General features: G+C 57.3%; 11 protein-coding genes across 11 annotated transcripts, besides 12 other annotated features; 8 read left to right on the top strand and 3 right to left on the bottom strand.

Annotated features, from left to right (window-relative positions):
* Window positions 1-165: 165 nt before the first annotated feature.
* Window positions 166-1,629, top strand: EKO05_0008514 (uncharacterized protein; the record flags this gene model as incomplete). Its single annotated transcript, XM_038946548.1, has 1 exon — window positions 166-1,629. One exon carries the CDS (start codon window positions 166-168, stop codon window positions 1,627-1,629), a length of 1,464 nt encoding a protein of 487 aa, XP_038796053.1.
* Window positions 1,630-1,741: 112 nt separating this feature from the next.
* EKO05_0008513 (60S ribosomal subunit assembly/export protein) lies at window positions 1,742-2,430 on the bottom strand (the record flags this gene model as incomplete). The annotated part of the gene is made up of 2 exons (XM_038941758.1): window positions 1,742-1,885; window positions 1,969-2,430. The coding sequence occupies 2 exons, from the start codon at window positions 2,428-2,430 to the stop codon at window positions 1,742-1,744; spliced, it is 606 nt and encodes a 201-aa protein (XP_038796052.1).
* Window positions 2,431-2,433: 3 nt separating this feature from the next.
* Window positions 2,434-2,481: a tandem repeat.
* A 340-nt stretch (window positions 2,482-2,821) lies between these two features.
* Window positions 2,822-3,453, top strand: EKO05_0008512 (Vacuolar protein sorting-associated protein 68; the record flags this gene model as incomplete). The annotated part of the gene is made up of 3 exons (XM_038941617.1): window positions 2,822-2,914; window positions 2,969-3,333; window positions 3,390-3,453. 3 exons carry the CDS (start codon window positions 2,822-2,824, stop codon window positions 3,451-3,453), a joined length of 522 nt encoding a protein of 173 aa, XP_038796051.1.
* A 33-nt stretch (window positions 3,454-3,486) lies between these two features.
* Window positions 3,487-3,512: a tandem repeat.
* A 363-nt stretch (window positions 3,513-3,875) lies between these two features.
* EKO05_0008511 (Vacuolar protein sorting-associated protein 55) lies at window positions 3,876-4,500 on the bottom strand (the record flags this gene model as incomplete). Its single annotated transcript, XM_038941807.2, has 2 exons — window positions 3,876-4,223; window positions 4,291-4,500. 2 exons carry the CDS (start codon window positions 4,498-4,500, stop codon window positions 3,876-3,878), a joined length of 558 nt encoding a protein of 185 aa, XP_038796050.2.
* Window positions 4,340-4,398: a tandem repeat.
* A 252-nt stretch (window positions 4,501-4,752) lies between the features above and the next one.
* On the top strand, window positions 4,753-5,660 carry EKO05_0008510 (Proteasome endopeptidase complex; the record flags this gene model as incomplete). The annotated part of the gene is made up of 2 exons (XM_038941719.2): window positions 4,753-4,902; window positions 5,043-5,660. 2 exons carry the CDS (start codon window positions 4,753-4,755, stop codon window positions 5,658-5,660), a joined length of 768 nt encoding a protein of 255 aa, XP_038796049.2.
* Window positions 4,905-4,984: a tandem repeat.
* A 342-nt stretch (window positions 5,661-6,002) lies between the features above and the next one.
* Window positions 6,003-6,046: a tandem repeat.
* Window positions 6,047-6,056: 10 nt separating this feature from the next.
* On the top strand, window positions 6,057-6,423 carry EKO05_0008509 (uncharacterized protein; the record flags this gene model as incomplete). Its single annotated transcript, XM_038941813.1, has 3 exons — window positions 6,057-6,088; window positions 6,147-6,261; window positions 6,334-6,423. The coding sequence occupies 3 exons, from the start codon at window positions 6,057-6,059 to the stop codon at window positions 6,421-6,423; spliced, it is 237 nt and encodes a 78-aa protein (XP_038796048.1).
* Window positions 6,424-6,712: 289 nt separating this feature from the next.
* Window positions 6,713-9,364, top strand: EKO05_0008508 (N-alpha-acetyltransferase, non-catalitic subunit; the record flags this gene model as incomplete). The annotated part of the gene is made up of 5 exons (XM_038941558.1): window positions 6,713-6,788; window positions 6,839-6,973; window positions 7,115-7,182; window positions 7,230-7,699; window positions 7,747-9,364. The coding sequence occupies 5 exons, from the start codon at window positions 6,713-6,715 to the stop codon at window positions 9,362-9,364; spliced, it is 2,367 nt and encodes a 788-aa protein (XP_038796047.1).
* Window positions 8,788-8,839: a tandem repeat.
* Window positions 9,365-9,496: 132 nt separating the features above from the next.
* Window positions 9,497-9,513: a tandem repeat.
* Window positions 9,514-9,703: 190 nt separating this feature from the next.
* Window positions 9,704-9,772: a tandem repeat.
* Window positions 9,773-10,068: 296 nt separating this feature from the next.
* Window positions 10,069-10,205: a tandem repeat.
* Window positions 10,206-10,605: 400 nt separating this feature from the next.
* On the bottom strand, window positions 10,606-12,231 carry EKO05_0008507 (ubiquinol-cytochrome c reductase core subunit 1; the record flags this gene model as incomplete). The annotated part of the gene is made up of 4 exons (XM_038941565.2): window positions 10,606-10,701; window positions 10,757-11,607; window positions 11,693-11,867; window positions 11,980-12,231. The coding sequence occupies 4 exons, from the start codon at window positions 12,229-12,231 to the stop codon at window positions 10,606-10,608; spliced, it is 1,374 nt and encodes a 457-aa protein (XP_038796046.2).
* Window positions 11,465-11,522: a tandem repeat.
* Window positions 11,626-11,688: a tandem repeat.
* A 302-nt stretch (window positions 12,232-12,533) lies between the features above and the next one.
* EKO05_0008506 (RNA polymerase III subunit C82) lies at window positions 12,534-14,845 on the top strand (the record flags this gene model as incomplete). The annotated part of the gene is made up of 3 exons (XM_038941560.1): window positions 12,534-12,560; window positions 12,622-12,678; window positions 12,887-14,845. The coding sequence occupies 3 exons, from the start codon at window positions 12,534-12,536 to the stop codon at window positions 14,843-14,845; spliced, it is 2,043 nt and encodes a 680-aa protein (XP_038796045.1).
* Window positions 14,846-16,234: 1,389 nt separating this feature from the next.
* On the top strand, window positions 16,235-17,279 carry EKO05_0008505 (uncharacterized protein; the record flags this gene model as incomplete). Its single annotated transcript, XM_038941569.1, has 3 exons — window positions 16,235-16,380; window positions 16,429-16,936; window positions 16,983-17,279. The coding sequence occupies 3 exons, from the start codon at window positions 16,235-16,237 to the stop codon at window positions 17,277-17,279; spliced, it is 951 nt and encodes a 316-aa protein (XP_038796044.1).
* Window positions 16,690-16,728: a tandem repeat.
* Window positions 17,280-18,000: 721 nt separating the features above from the next.
* On the top strand, window positions 18,001-19,602 carry EKO05_0008504 (General amino acid permease; the record flags this gene model as incomplete). Its single annotated transcript, XM_038946547.1, has 1 exon — window positions 18,001-19,602. One exon carries the CDS (start codon window positions 18,001-18,003, stop codon window positions 19,600-19,602), a length of 1,602 nt encoding a protein of 533 aa, XP_038796043.1.
* Window positions 19,603-22,490: the final 2,888 nt, after the last annotated feature.

The raw sequence follows: 22,490 nt of genomic DNA, 5'->3' as shown, positions 1-22,490 counted from the left end.
TTGTTTCTCTTCCATAGAGCTGTATTCTTTCATTGTACAGCGGTGTGTAAGGGAGTTGGGAGTCTTTAAGAGAAGGAGTTGGACCTGATACGCTCATCCACAAGCAGAAGTCGAACTTTATTCAGCAACAACAGTTGGAAGCAATCTGCATAGAGATTCCTAGACATGTCGTGGCTACTTGGTCATGCTGAAACGTCCTACACCCACCACACCTCGCCCATCCCGTTGGTAACAAAATCCGGGACCAAGACCACGCTTCCAGAACTCGCCCAGTCCTCAATACCACCATGTCGTCTGAACCCTTTCCTCTTCAATGGACATCTCCAAACGATGTACACGGCCGTCAAGGATCCTGGACCACCCATCTACTACAAGCGTCATCTCTATACATCCAACCACACCGTCTACCCCGGGACCTTTGCAGTCGACTTCGTAGTCAGCAAGGAAGAAGGCTTCGAAGCAGCCAAGGACACCGAGCTCCCTGAACGCACGGCACTCTACACCAGCAGAGAGTGGGAGAACCTAGGCAGCGATGACAACAAGCCCATGCTGATCGCCCTCCACGGCCTGACCGGCGGAAGCCACGAAGTGTACCTGCGCGAGACCCTCGCGCCACTCACAGCATCTGGGTGGGAAGCCTGCGTGGTCAACGGGCGGGGCTGCGCTCTGTCCAAAATCACCTCACCGCAGCTGTTCAACGCACGTGCTACCTGGGACGTGCGGCAAGCGATTCAAGAACTGCACGCGCTGTTCCCCAACCGCCCGCTCTACGCCGTCGGGTACTCGCTCGGCGCCAACATCCTAACCAACTACTGCGGCGAGGAGGGGGGAAAGTGCGTGCTCAAGGCCGCTGTTGCGAACTCCAACCCGTGGAACCTGGAGGTGTGTAACGTGGAGCTGAATAGGACGTGGTTGGGCGTCGAAGTGTACTCGCGCACCATGGGCAGGAACTTGATGGGTCTGTACGAACGGCACAAGGAGCAGATGGTGCAGGACCCAGGGATCAAAGCCGAGGTGATTGAGAAGTGCAAGTACTTGTACGAGTTTGATAGACACGTGCAGTGTCCGACGTGGGGATACCCGACAGAAGGAGCGTACTACAGGGACGCGCAGAGCGTGGACGCGTTGGTTGCGATCAGGGTGCCGTTTCTAGGAATCAACGCAGAGGATGATCCGGTACGTCTACATCTCGAGTTTCCCCTGACTGAACGTCTCGAGTTTTCCATGACTGAACGTCTCGAGTTTCTTATCATTGAACGTCTCGAGTTTCTTATCATTGAACGTCTCGAGTTTCTCATCATTGAACGTCTCGAGTTTCTCATCATTGAACGTCTCTCTTACGATACACTACAGATCTCCTCCAAAGCCGCCATCCCGTACGAAGAGTTCAAGCAGAACCCGTACGCGCTGCTGTGCACCACCAACTGGGGCGGCCACCTGGGGTCCTTCCAGCTCGGCGGCGGCCGATGGTTCGCAACCGCCACGGCGTCGTTCCTGAGCAAAGTGCACGAGACCATCGACCACGGCGCGTCCAAGGTCTCGCGCGGCGAGGACAAGGTCGAGGCGCCCAACAAGGCGTATCCCATCTTCGACCCCAACAACAGACGACTGATCCTGCCGGAGGCGTAGAAAGGGCGAAGCAGACTTGCATTGTACGGAACTCGGGTATCATAGACTTGTAGACACGGTAGACTCTCCTAGACCAGGCTTTTCACACGCGCCCCGTTGTTGGTGTTTTGTTTCAGCCAAAGCTGACCCGCTTCTTGGGCTTGAACTTGCCGTCCTTCTTGCTCGGTTTCTTCGGCGACTCGGTGTCCGCCTCGTCGGCGCGAGCGGGCTCTGAACTCCTCTTCCTCTTCTTCTTGAGCTTCTGTTTCCTGTCCTCCTGTGTCTGTGTTAGCAGCCGCTCGCGCAGCTTGCGTCCAAGCACGGGCGGACATGGTCCCTTTGGGTGTGGGAGAGACTCACAAAATCCGCCTTCTTGTCGTCCAACCTGCCCTCGGCCTCCTTGCGCTTCGCCTCGCGAATCTCCTCGAGCTGCCGCGAGCGCATGATCTTGCTCTCGATATGGCCCTCCTTCTGCGCATTGACAACGCTCATGATGGCCATCATGCTCGCAGGGTCGTCGACGAAGATCTTGCCCTTCTTCTGGCCCTTTGGCTTGGCGATGCCCGCGGGCACAATCGAGTTGAGCTTGGGGATGTCGAGCTCGGCCTCGGTGTAGACGCGCTTCTTCTTCTTGCCGTCCTTTGTGCGGAAGGACTTGGTCTTCTGCGCGCCGCCGGGTTTGGCGAGCGAGAGCGACTTTTGCTTGCGCTTGGAGATGCCCTCGGGTTCCTTGCCGCGCGCTTTGCTCTTGGAGGCGGCGCCGCCTGCGCTCTTGCCCTTGGGACCGGACTTGCCCTTGCTGCTTGGTTTCGTGGGCGCCATGGCGGTGCGAGGGTGCGAGAGTGCGAGGGTGTGAGTGTGGGGGTGCGAGGGCGGGTGCGTGCTGGGAGGACTTTCGCACGGGAACTTTTTCAGATCGGCCTACGCTGGGTCCCTAGTCGGCCTAGTAGGGTTGCGTGGCTGCATGGCTGCTTGTACCGACCCACCGACGTCAAGCCAAGCGGCCAACCCAAGCTCCCGCTCGCGGCACCCGCAGCTCTCGACGCACTCCAGGCTCCGCGCTCACGCTTCACTGCCACCACGCACCCACGCACCCACGCACCCACGCGCTCACGCTTCACTGCCACCACGCACCCACGCACCCACGCACCCACGCACGCACCCACGCACCCACACCGGCACCCGAGCACATCCACGCAGAAATACCGGCACGATGGAGGAGAACCGCGTTTTCCGCTTCCCCCGGCCCGCGTGGCTGAACAGTGCCAACACGCGCACCTTGGGCGTCTACACGGCCGGAGCCATGGTAGGCAGCGGCCGTCCCAACCTGCAGTGGCTTCGCTGACAACCGCACGTCTAGTTTGCGCTCGGCTTCTACTCGCTCATCGACGTGGCCGTGTGGTCCAAGTCGATCAAGAACCCCTCGGACCCGCCCGTGCACGTCACCTTCATCGACTGGATACCGGGCATCTGCTCGGCGCTGGGCATGCTCGTCATCAACTCGATCGACAAGTCGCGTCTGTCGGCCGACAGCTTCTCCTACAGCGGCAACGGCGTGGCCTGGAAGGCGCGGCTGGTGCTGTTCCTGGGCTTTGCGCTGCTGGCCGGGGGGCTGGCGGGGAGTGTCGTCGTGCTCGTCATGAAATACATTGTGCCCGGCTATGTTTGGCCGACCATCTGGATGGGCGCGGGCAACGTGGTGGCGAATGCCCTGATCATGCTGAGGTGGGTCCAAGCCAGGCTGTCTGTCCGACGGACGAATGCTGACGTGTGTGTTGCAGCTCGGCAACCCTCTGGATTGCGCAGAACATGGAGGACGAGTACGCGTACAACCTGGCGCTTTGAGAGTCAGGCTCCGTGTCTGACGAGGCTGAGCGCGGTGGGGGGGGGGGGGGGGGGGGGGGAGAGCGGTTGTTTGTGATGGCGGGCACGCAGGGCTGCTGTTTTGTTCAGGTTGATGTTTTATTGATTGGCTGTATGCATACACTCGAAGCGTTTCCACGACACAAACACCACCAAGCGGTGGCACTAGACCACGCTGGCCATCTGGATTAAGAATATCTCCGGCACAAGCGGCCGGACAGCACCTCTTCTTCCCAGCCTACCCAACATGACAGTACAAGAACGCTCAAAATCGATGACCAAAATCCAAGCAGCAGATCCGTGTGCTCTTGCTACGTACAAACACATGCCGTATCCGGCGCTTCCCCAGCCCATGTCGTGTGCTCATGGCCGGCGTCGTCTCATCGCTCGTTCCCGCCGGCTAGTCAGAAGTCTTGATCTTCGTGGAAGAAGAGGGTGAAGCTGATGATGGTGGAGTAGATGGTGAGGCCGCCAATCATGGACATGGCAGCGGCGCCGCCGGCAATCTGCTCCGAGTGCCAGAGCAGCGTGGGCAGCGCGATTCCCATGACGACGAAGAAGCCGGTGAGGAACCTGCCAAAGTCGACTATGCCGTTCCCTGCGCTCTCCATGAAGTCATCCTGGCTCGCGGCGCGCCCGCAGACCCAGTTGGGGAGCGGTGCGACTACGTACGTCGCCACGACGAGCAGCGTGAGGTAGTTGTGGAACAGCGCTGCGGACAGGATGACGAGCAGAAAGCCGATGGCGAGGACCTGCGCGGGTTCGTCAGTCACGGAAGCGTCTCGAGCAGCGCGCAGTCATGCGCCCAGGCAGACGTACAAAGGACAGCCCGATGATGGTCTTGATGCCAGCCATGACGTGGTAGCGGGTGGTGTGTGCGTGTATATGTGTGTGTATATATGTGTGTGTGTGTGTGTGCGTGTGTGTATACGGAGCAGGTTCGGCGTCAGTGTCCGGCCGTGGAGTCGTGGAGTCGCAGGCAGACAGGCCGAGAGCGGCGCGCGCAAGCCGGTGCTCGACGTGGTGCATGTCGAGGTTGGGGACTTGGCGCTCACCACTTAGCGCGGCACCGCAGGCAAGAGCTACCGAGAGCTGTCGTCCACAGCGCCTGCCTTGCCTGCCCCATCCACAACAACAGCTCGCACCCCCACCACACTCGTCGACCCGCGCTCCCTCTCGCCTCTGCCCGGCCACCGCGACGCCTCCCAGCCCTACGCCCCAGGCCCGACAGCGCAGCCCCGCCGAGCTTCACGCCCACACCCCACAGGACCCGCCGCCAGCATGTTCCGCAACAACTACGACAACGACTCGGTCACCTTCTCGCCGCAGGGCCGCATATTCCAGGTCGAGTATGCACAAGAGGCCGTCAAGCAGGGTTCCGTCGTCGTTGGCATTGTCAGCAAGACACATGCGGTGCTCGCAGCAATCAAGGTACTACTACTACTACTACCACTACCACTACCACTACCACTACCACTACCACTACCACTACCACTACCACTGCCACCACCACGACTACGACTACGACTAAATACTATGCACTGGGCCAAACAGACGCTGACAAAGACCAGCGCAACGCAGAGGAGCTCTCGTCGTACCAGAAGAAGATCATCCCCATAGACTCGCACTTCGGCGTCGCCCTCGCCGGCCTCGCCTCCGACGCCCGCGTCCTCTCCAACTTCATGAAGCAGCAGTCGCTCGCCTCCCGCCTGACATACGACCGCGCCATCCCGCTCTCGGACATCACATCACGCATCGCAGACCGCGCGCAAACCAACACCCAGCAGTACGGCCGGAGACCCTACGGCGTCGGCCTGCTCATTGCCGGTGTCGACGCAAAGGGCCCTCACCTCTTCGAGTTCCAGCCCAGCGGCGTCACACAGGAGATGGTGGCCTGCGGTATTGGCGCTAGGAGTCAGATGGCCAGGACGTACCTCGAGAGGCACCTGGACGAGTTCGACAGCGCGAGCAGGGAGGACCTGATCAAGCACGCCTTGCGCGCGCTGAAGGAGTCACTGTCCCAGGACAAGGAGCTCACCGTCGACAACACCAGCGTCGGCATTGGCGGCGTCGGCGAGGACTTTGCCCTGTACGAGGGCCAGGACATTGCGGAATGGCTGTCGACCACGTTTGAGAACGCCGAGGGTGGCAACGAGGACGGTGCCGAGGCCATGGAGACGGACTCGTAGAACGGAGATGCATGCAGACGAGCTGCAGGAGAGGGGGGACCTTGACCTCAGTCCTCTTGTGAGCGAGACCCGCCCGTGCTCCAGGAGCCACAAGGTCGAGCAGCCTAGCTACGAAAATACGATGAACACGACTTTCATGCAGTGGTCTTTTTGAGAATAGGAAGTTGTCATCACCAGGCCCATCGTCGACAACACCGCCGTTGTGACTGCCTCCAGAATATCGCGTGTGATGTGAAGTCGTGCTGCAGCACCGAGGACGCTTGACCTCGACGCAGGTCACGTGAGAGCCGAGCTGCAGCTCCGAGCGGCATCCGCAACTTTCGATTCAACGCCTCCAACTCCACCCGCAACCCGCAAACCACCCACCACCCCGTCCACCCGCATCCAACCATCACAATGGCAGCCGCCTGGAAAGCCGCCGGTCTCTCGTACGCCCCGCTCCGCTGCAACCGCCCCGGAGCCGCCGCAATTAACAGTGTCTGACAGCTACAACCGTTACATTCAGGTCGCATCGCGCGTCGTCCGCCGATCCCTCAAGGAAGACAAGCGCATCATCGCCGAGCGCAGGGGCGTGAGCGAGCTCAGGTTCGCCAAGTGGGAGGTGAGTTCTCCACGGATGCGGATGCGAGCGTAAAGTTGCGAGTGTGGAGTGACGCGGGCTGACGATGCGCAGAACGGCAAGCAGGGCGAGGTCAAGGAGCTGAACGACGCTGCTCTTGCCGCTCAGGCTGCCGCCAAGGCTGAGGCTGCTTCTTCCGCTTAAATGCACAAAGACAAAGCACAGAGTCTGGGTAGGAGCGCGGAGGTGTGAATGTATACATGTACTATCAATGCCGACGGGAGCTTTCTGGAGGACGGGCAAAAGCCAATGCACAACCTGATTTGAGCCCACTGCACACTTTCGTTCGGCTGCTGCCATCGTGACGTTGTCTGAAAAGCAAACTATTCGTGACCCTGAGGCGGCGGACCAGAGGTATTGAAATCTGGGAGCCATGCATGTGCATCCAACTTTCCCGCCAGCCGCATCGCCGCGGGACTACTCCTCCACGACCATGGCCGACAGCGCTCACCGCCACAGCACCGCCCCGCTCCAGGATGCTGAGGCTGCTTTGCGTCATGACGGAGCTGGTACTACAGTCCAGCCACCTCTCTGTGATATGGATGTTGATGTTCAACAGGCTCCCCCCACGTGAATATCATCAATCCCACCCCGCAAACCAACTTGCCGCTGCGACAGGCGTTCAGACAGCCCATCTGCGCGCCGCCACCCAAGATCCATGACATTACGGAGAAATTCCTAAAAGCTAGCAACGGTACGCTCCCAGGTTACTGCTGTCACGTGGCTGTCGTTGGCGAGTTCACTGCAAGAGGGGTGGTTACTGCTGTGCCTTGCACAAATACCCGCAGGCGTACCGTGCAACCCATATTCGAACACAACCACTAACACCTTGCAGCTCTAGAGGTTGGACAACTCGTCAAAGATGACTACTTCACGCTCTTCGAGTCCATCGGAGCCATCGAAGTGAGCATCACCCCAAAGGAAGTGAATCGACGACACTAACGCCTCAGATCATGGATCCCAAGATGGACAGCGGCTTCCTGGAGCCCGGAGAGACGCTTGAAGACGATTACGACACATCGACACCGCTCTTGCCAGAAGAGCTGATCGGTATCATGGACCAGCTGCTCTGCTACGAGATGGCATGGCATACAGGCTACCCTCTCTCCCAGACGCTCTTCACGTCCGTCTACATCGACAAGCTGCTCTGGCCGGAGCCAAAGACCCTCGAACAATCCCAGTTCCTCCCCAACGGTGAAAGCGCTCACGGGCCCTCGGTGCAGGCATTGCTGCAGGTGCTGAGGGCGTATTGCTTAGCACTCATCAAAGGTTGCGACTACGTGATAGCGAAAATCACCAGTCGAGATTACTTTGAGGAGGAAGACTTTTGCACACAGACCTACAATAGAGTCCTGTTCGTCAGTACGCCGATGGATGTCTTCTTAAGAGAGCTTGATGCTGCTGTCGAGGTCATGGAAGAGTGGGTGTCTCCGCATACCACACCGTCAGCACGCTAACACGTCGTAGTCCGGCACTGGATGTCAAGGATGCACTTCGCTCGGCCATCACGTCTAGACTGGAGTTCCGTAGAGATTTCTTGAGAGCTCTAGATTTGGAGCACCCGCTCGAGCATATGACATCTTCATGGCCTCCAGTGCTGCGAGGTATGACCACCATCAAGGCCACGCACCAGCTCGGACAATCTGTACCCGGGGCCTTCAGCACGAAAATGCAACGCAGACTAGCTTCGACCGTGCCACCTCGGCCGATCGTCGAGTTCGACTTCAAGGACGCGCTGGACCTGCTTGAGCACATCTGTGTCGACTGCGAAGAGGCCACTCGGTTCATCAATCTGCCCCAAGATCCGCTCGAATACCAATCGTTCCTCTGGGCTTTTGCGTCGAGATCGCCTGCACCGCTAGCATACTCGAGATCCTATCTGTCTACGCTGCTCTTCCACCCCGAGATCCTAAACACAGCCGTGTCGTTACCACTAGCAGACGTCAAGACGCTCGTCTTCCTCGCGTCGCCTATAGTAGACCCGATCAACTGGACTCTGTCTCCACCGCGCAACCCTCTTCTGCCCAAACCGCCTCGGCTACAGATGGCCATGCTCATTGACGAATTCGTCGACCGATCCGGGCAACCCTACCTCGACCTCTGGGTCGCCTTGGGCCAGAACAGATGCCGTCTCCGCCGCATGTTCACCCACGTCATCACCGGCTGGGACCTCCTCCAAGCCGACGCCAGCCTCGTCGATACAGATCTGGCCGCCGCCGCCGCCGAGCTCAACATCACAGACCAAATGCTCGAGTTCCCCCTCTCCACATGGGTGTACCACCGAAAGCTGTGGATGATCGAGAAGGTCATCCTCCTCGGCTTCGAGCAGGACATCTACCTCCCAGACGAGTTCTCGGGCATGTATCTCTTCCTCTCTCTGATCGCGACACGCCGTCGCGAACTCCTCTCGCGGATCCAAACCCACCACACCACACGGCACACGCAGCTCCTGCGCTCGCGCGACCTACGCACCGCAACCGCCGTGGCCTCTGCATCCCGGCACCTCGACAGCCTCGCAGCAGCCGCAACCGGCACCGCAGCCCTCAGCCTCGCACTCGCCCGCTTCTACATGCTCGCCACCTACCTCCGCTTGCTCCCCCTCCCCAAACGGCCCTTCGGCACAGAACCCCTCCGCTACGAACTCCGCATGAAACCCTTCCTCGCCGTCCAACCGCCCGAGGTACCCCCTTTCGCGGACTTTAAAACGCACACGCAGCCCTACGGCCCTTACACGGCGCCAGACGCCGGCTTCGCGGCCGACGTGCAGAACGCCACCTCGGAGCTGTGGGCCGAAGTCGACGGGAACGTCCAGGTTGCGCGAGCGGCGTTTGCGGAGCTGAGGCGGCTGGGGCCCGAAGCGGCGAAGTCGGTGGGCGTCGCGAAGGCGTGGGAGCGCGAGGTGCAGGGTCTGCTGGCGAGTTGCGTCGCGCTTGGGGTCGCGGCGGCGGGGGTTAGGGACGCGGTGGGGAGAGCTGGGGCGGAGCTGGGGGCGTTGGACGTCCGTGTTGAGATTCCCGGTGCTGGGGTGGAGGGGAAGAAGCGGTATGCCGAGGGGTGGGTGGTTGTTAGTGTTGTGAACAAGTAGGAAGTAGGACGAGTACATCTGCTTCTGCCTTGGTTTGATGCACTCCCTCCCTTTCTTGCCGTGTCTTCTCTGTGGGGTAGTCGAGAATCTCAAACTCTGCTACACTCACGTCCTCGCCAAAAAATAAAACAACCCCCCCCCCCCCCCCCGGGTAAAGAGACACAAATCACCCCTTACACCTCCTCAAGCACCCCTCCGCCACCCTGCGCACACTCCCCGCACTGACGCCCCGCCCACCCTTGACCTTTCCCCGAATCGCCGCTTCACCCAGGACGTCCTGCATGAAGAGGAGGTAGTTGAGGTAGATCTATCGAGACCATCAGCTGTGGATGGTTGATGGAAAAAAAGAAGAAGAAGCTAAAGAAGAAGAAGAAGAAGCTAAAGAAGAAGAAGCTAAAGAAGAAAAAGGCACAACGCACCAAAACATCCACATCCCTCCCAACAGCGCGATTCGCATGCGCCTTGACGATCCTCCGCAGCGGGGCGCGAGGGTACGCTGTGCGCGCCATGGCTGGTCCTCTGGGTCGTAGTCGACGTGCAAGGGCTGGGCTGGTCGAGGCTGGTCGAGGCTGAGCTGGTCGAGGGTTGGTGGTGTGGGAACGAAAGAGGTTCGATATATGGTGGTGGACGTGGATGTAGTGTAACGGAGCTGTGTGAGCGTCGACGGGTAGAGGTGGACTTTTGTCGTGGGATTGCTGTGCTGCTGTTGTTGATGTTGTTGATGTTGTTGTTGATGTTGTTGTTGTTGCTGTTGCTGTTGTTGTTGTTGTTGTTGTTGCTGTTGTTGTTGTTGCTGTTGCTGTTGTTGTTGTTGTTGTTGTTGCTGCTGCTGTTGTTGTTGCTGCGTATATGGTGTGGTGTGGTGTCGTGGGATGGACGTGCAGACAAGGCGCGATGGCACGTGACGAGAGATGGAGCGCACTGCGCGTGCATGCTCACGGGACTGCACTGCGTTGAATTGGGATCAGGGACAATCTTGCTTCGAGTCAATTGGATAGATCAAACGTTCAGACATGTCATGCGCACACCTACTCTTGAACGCAATGTAGGTTGACGAACAAATGAGAATCCATATAAAACATCTATCTGGACCATTGGGACTATCACAAGGTAATGTTACACAAGCCCCGAGCCAAGCGAGATTTTCCACGAGATTTGCCACGAGGTTTGCCACGAGGTTTGCCACGAGGTTTGCAACGAGGTTTGCAACGACATTTGCTCTACACTCTCCCTGACTGTATTTACACCTTAAGACCCAGCTCCTCAGCGTACGGCAGCGCGAAGAGGTCACCGACCGCAGAGACAGAGGCCCTGCTCTCGAGTAATGTCTTGGCAGCCTAGAAAGTATGTCAGCATGCTGCAAGCCAAACCTGTAACTTCAGTCCAACTCACCGACTTGACAGCCTCCTCTGATACGCCGTCGATGGCCTTGGCGACCTCGTCGATCTGGTAGGCCTGGGAGTTGTTTACGAGACCGTTGCCGGAAAGCTGGAGACCGGCGCGGATGTCCTGGCCGTTCTCGAGCTCCTTGAACTTGGCGGCGGCCTTTGCCTTTGCGATGGCCTCGCTGGAGATGTCGCCCGAGGCGATCTTCTTGATGGCCTCGACGGCGGCCTTTGCGGTCTCGGCGACGCTGGAGGCGGAGCCGGTGATGGAGGTGAAGAGGAGACCGGCGTCCGAGTAGATGGCGCTGGTGGTGTTGACCTGGGTGCTGGGGGTGGCCTTGGCCTGGCCGAGGATGGTGAAGCCGGACGACCACTTGACGGCCGACTTGCCACCGAGCAGGGAGCCGAGGACGGCGATCTCAGGCTTGTAGAACTGGCCGGTGAAGGAGCTGGAGCCGGGGAAGGCAATGACCATGGCGTTGCCGCCGTCGTGGGCCAGGCGCTCCTCGCCGCCGTGGTACTTGGTCTGGTCGGCGCCCTGGGTGAGCTGGTGGGCGGGCGAGGCGGGGACGCTGTCGAAGAACTGGCCGACCCACTTGGAGAATTCGGCGTGGTCAGCGCCGTTGGCGACGACGGCGAAGTTTGACTTTGCGTAGGCGCTCTTGGAGAAGTGCTCGATGGTCTCGGCGTCGAGGTACTTGGTGTAGGGTGTCTGCGAGGCCGAGGCGGTCGAGTTGCCGAGGCCGCGGTGGAAGGCGAGGCTGTGGGCCGAGTTGATGGCCATCTCGATGGGGCTGTTGATGAAGCGGGTGTGGGCGAAGTGGATCAAGGGGAGCACCTCCTCGTTGTAGACGTGGGCTGGGTGGGTCAGTACCAGAGACGGAGACAGACGGAGACGGAGACGGAGACGGAGAAAGAGACAGAGACGGAGACGTAGACATACGCTGGTACTTTGTCTGGCTGACGACCTCGCCAAACAGCTCGACAAAGTAGGGCAGGTCGTCGCGGAGGAACTTGGCCTCGAGGACCAGGTTCTCGCGCGAGTGGTGGGCTGTCAGGCTGGCTCCCAGGAGCTCCGACTCGCGGACGATGCGCAGGGTGGACCTTCGCTCGGTGGCCTGCGGTGCCATTGGCGTCAGTAGAGCTCGTCTGTGGGCACGGCGCAATGGCGGTGCATGGCGATGCATGGCAGTGCATGGCATCTATCGGGGGCATCTATCGGGGGCATACCCGGAACGCGAAGTTGGCGAGGCCCTCGGTCAGGCCGGGCAGCGTCTCGTAGCGGGTGCCGGCCTTTGCGACGAGGGCGAGCGTGGTCGTGGGGCCGGCAAAGTCCCTGCTGGCGAACTTGACGCCCTTGGCCTCGCCGGACTGGTACTGGAAGGAGCCCGAGGCCGGGGCCGCGAGCGCGCGCCTCTGCGTCGTCGACAGCGGGCGGGCAGCTCGTTGCGCGCCCCGGCAGGCGATTGTGCGGGACAGCATCGTGGAGGGGCACCGATCGGGGGGAGGGCAATGGATGGGGGGGGGAGATGGAGTGACGGTGGTTGCAAAAGCAGAGGAAGGCGCTGGTCGTGGTCTTAGCACCGGGCTTTACGAAGACGCTCGTTGTGATTGGCCACCGACGACGGCGCAAGGGTTCGGCCAAAAGTACTGCGTCCCCGCCCGCGCGAGCTGGAAATGAAATTCTGCCCCCAGCAGCGCGCGCACAGCTCGTCCAGCCCGCCCAATGTCTCTCCGGTAGCCCCGTGGACACCTGGATATCTGGCAAATATCTAGGCAGCATCATGTCGTACAACCAGCGCGAGACTCCGGTAAGACGTCGCCTCACTCCACCAGCCCCATCGAACTCGGCAGTGTACCAACGTGCCTCAGATCCTCGCCGAGCTCTGCACCTTCCTGGTCGAGGATGTCTACGGCGAACTCGCAGCGGTACGTCACTGCCTCTTGGACCGCCTCTTGACTGCCTCTTGCACCGCCTCTTGGCTGCCTCTTGCACCGCCTCTTGGCTGCCTCTTGCACCGCCTCTTGGCTGCCTCTTGCACCGCCTCTTGCATCCCTCCTCGCATCGCCTCTTGACTGCCTCTTGCACTGCCTCTCGCACTCCCCCTCGCATCCCTCCTCGCCCTAACACTCACAGCGCGTCTACTCCGTCCTGGCTCGCCATGGACGCCAGACCCTCGCCGCCGTCGCCCGCGCCTCCTACCTGAACGCCCGCCAGATCAAGTACGGCCTCGTCATCCTGCTGCAGCAGCACCTCGTCTTCCACTCGGGCACCGACGCCCAGCCCACCTACTACGAGATCGACTGGCTGAACTCGTACGCCCTCGTCCGCCTCGGCAAGGTCACCAAGCTCGTCGAGGACCGCTTCGGCACAAAGGCCGCCAACGTCATGACCAACCTCTTGCGCCTCGGCCACACGCGCATCGCAGACCTCAAGGAAGCCTACTTCCCCACCACCGCCGACACCGACGACGCGGACGACTCGGACGACGGACTGGCAAACGGCGCGGGTACCAAGAGGAAGAGGGGGTCTGCCAACGACACCAACGGCTCTGCCCAGACCAACGGCTCTGCCCAGACCAACGGCCTCGTCAAGGCCGCTTCGTCCGAGGCGAACGGTGTCAAACCGGGCCTGAACGGCGCAACCAACGGCGCAACCAACGCCGGACCGGGCGACCAGCAAGAGCATGAGCACGCAGACCAAGACGGCGAGATCGCGTCAGCCGACGAGCTGTACGACATCATCGAGCGACTCATTCAGCGCGGCTGGGTCAGAACAATGACAGAGTCCCAGTACCTGTCGCCAGGAGACATGCACGACAGGCTCCAGCAAGAGACCATCGATCAGGACCTCGCAGGCCAGCAGCCGACCGGCACAAAAGACAAGGCGCTGTGCCACAGAAACACGCTCGAGCGCAAACGAAACATGCGCGACAAGTGGCTCCACGTCCCGAGATTCTCAAAACGGCGGCAGCCAGACCAGGACTACACCAACCCGACCAAGCGCGTAAAAACCAACGGTGCAAACGGGTACGCAACCGCGGGCGCTGCGCCACCAGAAGACAAGCTGGTCATTCGCGTGAATCCAGAGAAGATTGCCGTCGCCATGCGCACAGAACAGCTGGTGCAGCTGGTCGAGCAGCGCTTGGGGCCCGTCACGGCTCACATCTACCAGACCATGCTCCGCATCCTGGAAGCCAACACCCCACGCTGCTACGAGGAGTACCCAGAACCGCCAACAGCCGGCGACGAAGGCGCAGACAACCAGATCGACGCCAAGAACCTCGTCACCGCCCGAGACGTGGCCAAGAAGATCGGCCGCGACGTCGACATCTGCGAGGGCCTGGATCCGAATGCAGTCGTTCAGATCACCAGAAGAGGCCATGTCCGCAGCGCTAACGTTCTCAGCCAGCCCACCGATCCCACCACCCTCAGCATAGACGAGAAGACTAGACTGGTCGACAAACACATCCAGCTGCTCTCCGAAGACCCCACCCATTTCGTCACCTGGCACTCACGCGCAGGCTTCTCGCAGTGGCATATAGAGTTTGAGGAGATTGCCAAACAGCTCATCCAGACCGAGGTTGAAAACACAATCTCGGCGAGAAAGGGCACGCTGGGCGTCAAACTCATCCGCGCGCTGAGGAAGAAAGGCAAGCTCGACGAGCGCGCAACATGCAATGCCATGATGATGTCTGCAAACGACATCCGCGGCATCGTGAACGATCTCACCGTACAGGGTCTCGTTCAGACCCAGGAGATTCCCAAGGTGGAGAGGCGAGAAGCAAAGCACTCCCTCCACCTGATTTGGTACGACCGGCAGCGCGCACGAGAGAAGCTCCTCCACGACACCTACAAGGGCATGGTGCGCATACTGCAGCGCATCCAGTTCGAGCGCGAAAAAGTCCAGCCGCTCCTCAGCAAAGCCGAGCGCTCCGACGTGGTCGGTAACGAGGAAAAATGGCTCAGCCAAGCCGAGCTGGACGCGCTGCGGAAGTGGAAAGAAGTGCAGGAGAAGCTCTCCCTGCAGCTCTTCCGCGAAGACGATCTCGTCGCCACCCTGCGCGACTTCCACGGCCCTCTGGTCTCGGTGTAACGACAGCACGGTGGGCAGACGGATCTAACACAAAAAGCATCTGGTATATTTGATACCCCCGAGCATCTGGCACGGAGTTGGATTTGTACAATATAGATAGCATTCTTAGGGAGAAACACATGTATGACCACGTCCGTCCTCATTCTCATCCCCTCCCACTCCAGCTCCCAGCAAGAATCGTCTGGTATTGATCGTGTGCAACACCCACCTCGCTGCGCTGCAATAGGCTCCCTCCACCCCGAAAAAAAAAGAAAAAGCACATCCCTACACCACCTCCCACCCCTCTCTTCAGCGTCATTACCACCCTGCGCACCACATACACAGCCACGCCCACGTCTTGGCTGACGCCAGCCTGCCTCGGGAGCACGAGTGCCGCGATTTTCAGGCGGAGCGTCGAGACCTCGATCCCTACGCGTGACGTGTTTGAGATCGTCGAGCGGCTGGGGACGGTGTTTGCTGAAACGCTAGAGCAACGGAACTGCAACGCGACCACACCTCGCGCTCGTGAGGAAAGAAGGGAGCACAGGCCCTGTATTATGGAACGCTGGGGTTCGAAACTTGAGGATCTTTCTTTTTTCTTCTTCTCCTTTTGTGGATTCGCGGTAGGGGCGGGTCTTGGATGGTAGCTTAGCTGGCTTGCTTGTCGCAACTTGGCTGCAATGGATCTGACAGCTCAATGCAGAGTTTTGGGTGATGGATGTGTGGCGCTTCGAAAGGCAGTGACAACGCTACGACACGCCCTTGCTGCATGTATTGCCAATCGCTGCTCGAGAGGCGTGCTGACGAGGTCCAAAGTAGTCGCCTGCACACGGTGAGCTTTTCTCCAATACCGCTCGCTCTCTTCTGCAACGCCGAGGATGGGCTCTTGTGTTTCGGTGACGTGCATTGATCTTGTGTGCCTTGGCGCCTTCGAAGCTCTTCACCAGGCTTGCTTCGAAACCTTGCGTCCGACGACGGCACCTGTCAGAAGCCTCGACACTGGCTTTCTACCCTAGCCAAGCGGTTGGGGAAACGCTTTCTCGTAGCCAAGCACGTTTGGTCCTAGGCAAAGGCAAAAAAAAAGGCGCGTCTGAGGCACGTCCTGCTTTGCAACCATGGTGATCTTGACTTGCCATTGTAGAAGACCGGGAATGTTGGGCTTGTCGTGCGCCTACAGAGTGGAGGTGGTGAAGTCATTGGTCGGCGGATGTAGGCGCAATCATGTCTGCTTGTAAGATCGAGGCAGGTATAAGAGGTTGGAGAGCACGCGTCCAACTGGAGATCACCAGCAAGCAACTCCTCCGCCTTTTTCTTCTCCTCCCCGGCCTGGCGCTACCTCTCTAATCTTACTCCCTGCCTCAGACTAGTACTTGAAAATCAGAGTTGATCTCGATTTTCTAATCAGTAATCATGTACACTTCACAATTCGCACTCGTCGCTACTTTGGCAGCTTGGGTCTCGGCACACGGTGTCGTCACTGAGATCCAGGGAGCGAACGGCGTCAATATGCCAGGACTTACAGTCGCTGACGGTACACCGCGTGACTGTTCGTCGAAGTGAGTGTCCCTATCTCAGCTTCCTAGGACGACCCTGACATCCAACAGCGGCTGCGGTTCTCAGGCAGATACCGCCATCATTCGTGACCGCGACATCGCAAGTGGCAAGGCGACTCCTCTCGGACGCACGCAGGGCAATGGCCCCGTCGATGCCTCCGTCATGGTCGCAGCTTTCATGGGATCTGGTACAGCACCGCCCACTAACCAGGGCGCCTCAGGCAGTGTCGGCGTCGAGGACAACCTGCCCGAGAATGCCCAGGGTGGTGCTGGTGCCGGAGCCCGCAGGCGTCAGCTGCTCGGTGGACTGTTTGGTGGAGGTGGCGGCGGCGGCGCTGGCGGTGCTGCTGGCGCGACTGGTATCGCAGGTCTCCTGGGTGGAGGTGGTAACAAGGCAGAGGGCCCACCCGAGGCTCGCGTTGCCGCCGCTCAGGGTGCAGGTGCTTCTACTGGCCTCCCGACGTGCGCAGATGACGGTACAGTCACTATGACACTTCGCCAGATTAACCAGGATGGTGCTGGTCCATTCACTGCCGATGTCGACGGCACCAGTGGAGGAGTAAGTTTTCCCCTCTCGCCACTTGCGCTCAGACTGACAATTTTAGACCGATGAAGCTGCCATGCAGTCGGCGACTGTCACCAAAGACGTTCCCGGTCTTGGTGTCCAGGGAATCTCTCTTGCCACTAGCACCGAGTTCGAGATGAAGGTTCAGATGCCTCAGGGCATGACTTGCGATGCCACTGTTGCCGGAACCCCTAACGTCTGCGTCATGCGCGTCCGCAACGGTGCCGCCGCTGGTCCTTTCGGTGGCAGTGTCGCCTTTACTCAAGGCACTGCTGCCAGGAAGCGAGCCATCGCTTACAAGCTGAAGAAGCGCATGGAGCTCTCTCGCAAGAACTAAATGATCGAGGGCGGCTGCCGAGCCGCGTCGATAGGAAGGCTGACGGGTTCAGCCTCACTTCCGTGCTGGTAGCTGGAGGCTATCCGCTGTGTATGGCGAACATTGTAGAGCAACGCTACGTTAGACGAATATTTTTAATATTGACCATTTGCGGAAGTGATATTGTTACTGCTCGACGTTCCAAAGCCCACCGCTCAGACTGGTACGAGCTCATCAGAACGTGTCGCTTGGGTTCAGAGTCCTTCCGTTACTTGTAATCTGTGTATTTGATCGTGTGGGGGTGCACGAGCAAGAGCCGTGGTGTGCTCCACAAGCAGTAGGTTGAACAAAGCTAGTAGACAAATACAGCTAGCGTCATGATAACATCTGCACCCCATGGGCCATTAGCACACCACAATTACTCACAACGACGACGCCATATTCTTGCACAAGCCAGTACGTATCCAGAACCTCGATGCCCAGCAATTTAGGAACTCGCGTGTGCAATGTGTGCACGCCCTTGTCGCCTTACGACATTGCGAAACCAGGCGGCTAAATCGCGTCATCGCCTACCGCGACCCTTTGCTCAACCATACGTTCGCAGGGCCGCTATCATAGGGCTAGAGCTGCCGAGCGCGTTAGATCTGCAGCTGCCAAGATGATGGCAGTCGGATACATATAATCGCCATGAATTCCTCGGGGTTTTCACGCGTGTTTCCCTCACCGCGTCGCAAGTCTCAGCATGGCGCTCTTTGACTCTACCAAGCACCCAGGAGGACATACGTCACCGTCTGCAAGCTACGACCACGATGAAGACTTCGAGCGCATTGATCCCGAGATGGGTGTCAAGCGAGGTTTGAAGACGCGACATCTCTCTATGATGGCTCTGGCTGGCATTATCGGCCCAGGCATTTTGGTGGGCACTGGAGGCGCACTCTCGAATGGCGGTCCGGCTTCTCTTATAATCGGCTTTGGGATCATTGGGATCATCGCGTGGAGTATCACGCAGTCATTAGGAGAGATGACGACACTTTACCCTACCGGTGGCGCGTTCATCACCCTCTCGGAACGCTTTGTCGACAAGGCCTTTGGAGTAGCCATGGGCTGGAACTACTGGCTCGTTTGGGGCTGTGTACTTGCGAACGAGTACAATGTTATTTCTTCGCTCCTGGTATTCTGGAGCGATAAGGTCCCTCTGTGGGGATACTTCCTCATATTCTGGTTCGCGTTCCTAGGCTTCCAGATGCTCGGAGTCGAGTCCTTCGGCGAAGCTGAGTTCTGGCTAGCTTTGGTCAAACTGTTCGGTCTTTGCGCGTACTTCATCTTCTCGATCATCTACGCTTCGGGTGGCTTGATCGGTCAGGATGAAGCTCTGGGCTTCCGGTATTGGCGTGATCCAGGAGCATTTACAAACGGGTTTCGTGGAGTCGCGCAGGTCTTCGTTTTTGCGTCAACCTTCTACGTCGGAGTGGAAGCCGTTGCAGTCGCGGCTACGGAAACAAGGAACCCTAGTGTCGCAGTTCCTTTGGCTATCAGACAGGTCATCTGGCGTATATTGTTCGTCTACATGGGCGTTGCGTTCTTCTTCGGCCTCACCTGTCCTGCAAATGCTGATGGCCTGATCAACGGGGAAAGCCGTGCGTTGAAGAGCCCAATGACGATTGCTATCCAAAACGCGGGGTGGGAAGGTGGAGTGCATCTCATCAATGCCTTCATCTTTATCACAGTCGTCTCAGCAGCCAACAGCTCCATCTACATTGGATCCCGTACGATACTCTTTATGGCGAAAGAAGGCGGTGCCCCGCGATTCCTGGGATGGACGAACAGTCGTGGAGTTCCCGTATACGCCATCGTCCTCACGAACCTCTTTGGGGTACTTTCAATGATGAACATATCTACCGGAGGCGGCAAGGCTTACTCGTACATCATCAATCTAAGCGGCGTCTCGACATTTTTGGTCTGGGCAGGCATCTCACTTACACACATTCGATTCCGACAAGCATGGAAAGCGCAAGGTCGTTCACCCAACGAGCTTCCCTTCAGATCAGCTCTGCATCCCTGGAATGCGTACTTTGGTCTGTTTGCCAACGTCTTCCTTGCATTCGTTCAAGGCTGGACAACGCTAGCACCCTTCGACGCCGGGACCTTCGTGGATGCTTACATTCTGTTACCCCTGTTCGGAATCATCTTCCTCGTATACAAGTTTTGGAAGAAGACAAGATGGTGGAGAAGCCATGAGATTGATCTAACTTCTGGAATGAGGAAGGACATGGATACCAAGGATGAGTTTATTGAGCCTGTTGAACATCAAAGCTTCCTGAAGCGAATCTGGGCTAGTTTCTGAGATTGCGCAGAATCTACAACTCGCGCAGTCAAAGTGCGTTTGAAATTCCTATAACTAGTTGACTGTATGGCACGTGAAGCTCAGGCTTCGCCGCCCATCTTCACTATTAAAACGTAGAATAAGCGACCTTTTTTTTTTGTTCGAACATTCTTTCCGAAACGACACATTATGACCCTCTGACAGAACTGTGGAGTCTGGAATATCACTGCGGCGAACGAGGCTTGGTGTTCGTGGACAAGCCGCCTGTTCTTCGAGAGTACTCATGCAGTCCGTCACGAATCCCCAAAGCGCCGGTACACACTCGTAATCATCGTGCATGGTACGCCTGGAGCATGGGAAAGCTAAAATGTCTACCCCTTCCCGCCTATCACCTCAGCTGTAGGTGACGACGCTCCAAGCGATGCGGCGACTGAAGGTTCAACATCTACTCACATCAAAGACGCCCCGTTGTCAGCAGGTAAGAACACTGAAAAGTTGGCGCTAAATGTCAGCGCTGTTGATTCTGATGCGCTGGAGTCATGGATGGCTTTTTTCGAGGCCAAGAACCAGAGCGACAGTGAGAGCGTCAACTCAAACGTAGCGGTGCCTGCTTTACACTTTGAGGACGTCGCGAAGCCTTTATATGAAAATTGCTTTGGTTTCAATCCACAACATGCAGTTCCAGTGACACCAACTCACTTTGACGAACCTTTCATCTCTGACTCGCCGTTAGCGAGGCTCACGTCGCCGCGAACGGATATTCACAAACCTGTCTCGAGCCCGCTCATTGACTCAGCGGGCCCGAGCAAGTCAACGTACCATAATGAAGAACATTAACCCACAGTTCCTCTCAAAGCTTCTCAAAAGTCCGAAAGTCGACATTGTGAAGGAGACCACCGCTGAGGTATATGTGAGAGTTGTCTCTCTATCAATGCTCGAGTACTACTGCGGCATCGACACCATGACATCGTTGCTTTTTGCTAGCCACAGGTTCAACCGTATCTCGGTCCCCCCTTCGCATGCTTCGAAAGATGGCGTCGTTGTGTCATCCGCTACATGCGCCGCTGGTGCTTAAACCCTTCCAGTCGACCCACAGGCGAACTTCATACACCGCCTGGCATCAGGGAAGGCATTTCTACTTCGCTCGCATGCCGCTTCTTTGGTCTTTATGCTGACGCTGAGCGGATCGAGAACCTTGTACTTGAAGAGTTTATGGGGAGTCCGAGGTTCTTCGTCACTGACGAAGACGTGGAGCTTATCTGGTGTCACTATGAAGGAAGGCTGATATGTACGCCCTTTGGGGATGCGATCGTTTGGTATGTGCTGGAGGATGTCATGGGCGTGAATCATTCGCATGCTGATGAAGTGCAGTGGATGCTGGAGCAAGAAGAGTGCGAGGATCTGAAGGTAAGGGTTAAGGAAGAAAAGAAAGGAGTGGAGAAATCAGGGCAGAATGGGGTTTCTGAGACGGTGTCAAACATTGAGGGATTCGGGCTCGGCTTTTGAACGCGTGGGAAACGACAGCAGTGTACATGAACATCACGTCGAAAAATAACGACAAGCCTCTACCGCGCCTGCCTACGACTTCCAGAGAGGAGCTGCAAGCTGCAAGCTGCACCTCGTCACCTGGCGAGCACCACTGTACTCATCCGCCTACGGTCTTTCCAGTAGTCGATGATCACGATATCATACCACCTTGGCAGTGTTACCTTGTCTGTCGTACCTGCAAGGTCCAGAGTAACGATCTGTTACCAATGCGGTTAGGCTGCGTTGCAATTGCAAGTCCGTAAAGTTCAACAAAGCGACCATGTTCCCTACCGTGATAAGTGTACTTGCGGTATCGTGGCTTCAATTACAACATCAACAACCACAGACGGATCGTGAGTGGTGGTCTATCGATTTCATCAACGTTAGTTGGGTAGGTGTAGATGTTTGTTTCGTCGATGGGCGAACATCGCAATGGTCACAATTGAATGAATGTTTATCAGCTTGGTGTTTTCTTTTGGACACCTGAGATTGAAAACAAACAAGTGTTGACATCTTCAAAGCTAATGTCCAGTGATGCGGAGAAGCTCAGTTTTTGATCTTTCACCGAACACCCCCAAGAACACTAGGAAGGCTAAGACCACTTGGACTAATTTTTCAGCCGGAGAACGCTTCTAGCTCCTAGTTTCTGAAGAGACATGAAGCCTGGAGATATAGCTAGTCCTTATGAGTCTACCAAATAAGAAATAGACACTTTTGTCGTATTTACTGCTTTTGATTGCTAGATGTTGTGGCAGTGCCTGGGCATTCGGCCGGTAAGAACGTGCTTCTTAGTAGTTGAGTAATAGCACTAGGCAATAAACAGATAAATTATTAGCTAAGCAAAAGCGTATAGCCTTCCCTATTACTCAGGCATTCCAGCTTTAATATCTTTAAATTATTACCCCTTAATTGTGTTGCTGATCTTTCAAACAAAGCCATACCGAATCGACTGCCGCCGTTGGAGGCTTATAGCGATTGGAGACTAGGATTGAACAAGTGCTTACCGGGATGGAAATTACATTGCATATCCCGAGTATCCCATTTTCGCAAGAGCAGTAACCGAATAAACTTAATGATGTAATGTACCAAATCAAAATTAGCTCTGATAAGACAGAGCTTAGGTACTTTCGCTTAGCAAGGAGATGACGTGCTACTTTGTCAAAGCGACAGGCGGTGCAATATTTCGTCCGCGACAGGTAAGACGAGGTCATTGACCTTTAACCTTTACGTGTTACAGAAAACTGAAAAAATATGCTTCTAATACTTTAATCTTTAGATTATAACTCAAAAGCACGGAAATTCTTTTACTTTTTTTATGTGTAATTCTTTAAGAAGCACGTTGTTCTACTGTTGTGACCGTCAGACCGACCACTAAACTTATG

Source organism: Ascochyta rabiei, chromosome 15 (genome assembly GCF_004011695.2).
Source record: "Ascochyta rabiei chromosome 15, complete sequence".
Taxonomy (NCBI): domain Eukaryota; kingdom Fungi; phylum Ascomycota; class Dothideomycetes; order Pleosporales; family Didymellaceae; genus Ascochyta; species Ascochyta rabiei.
The sequence above is the reverse complement of the archived record's forward strand: the minus strand, read 5'-3'. Positions and strand labels throughout refer to the sequence as shown.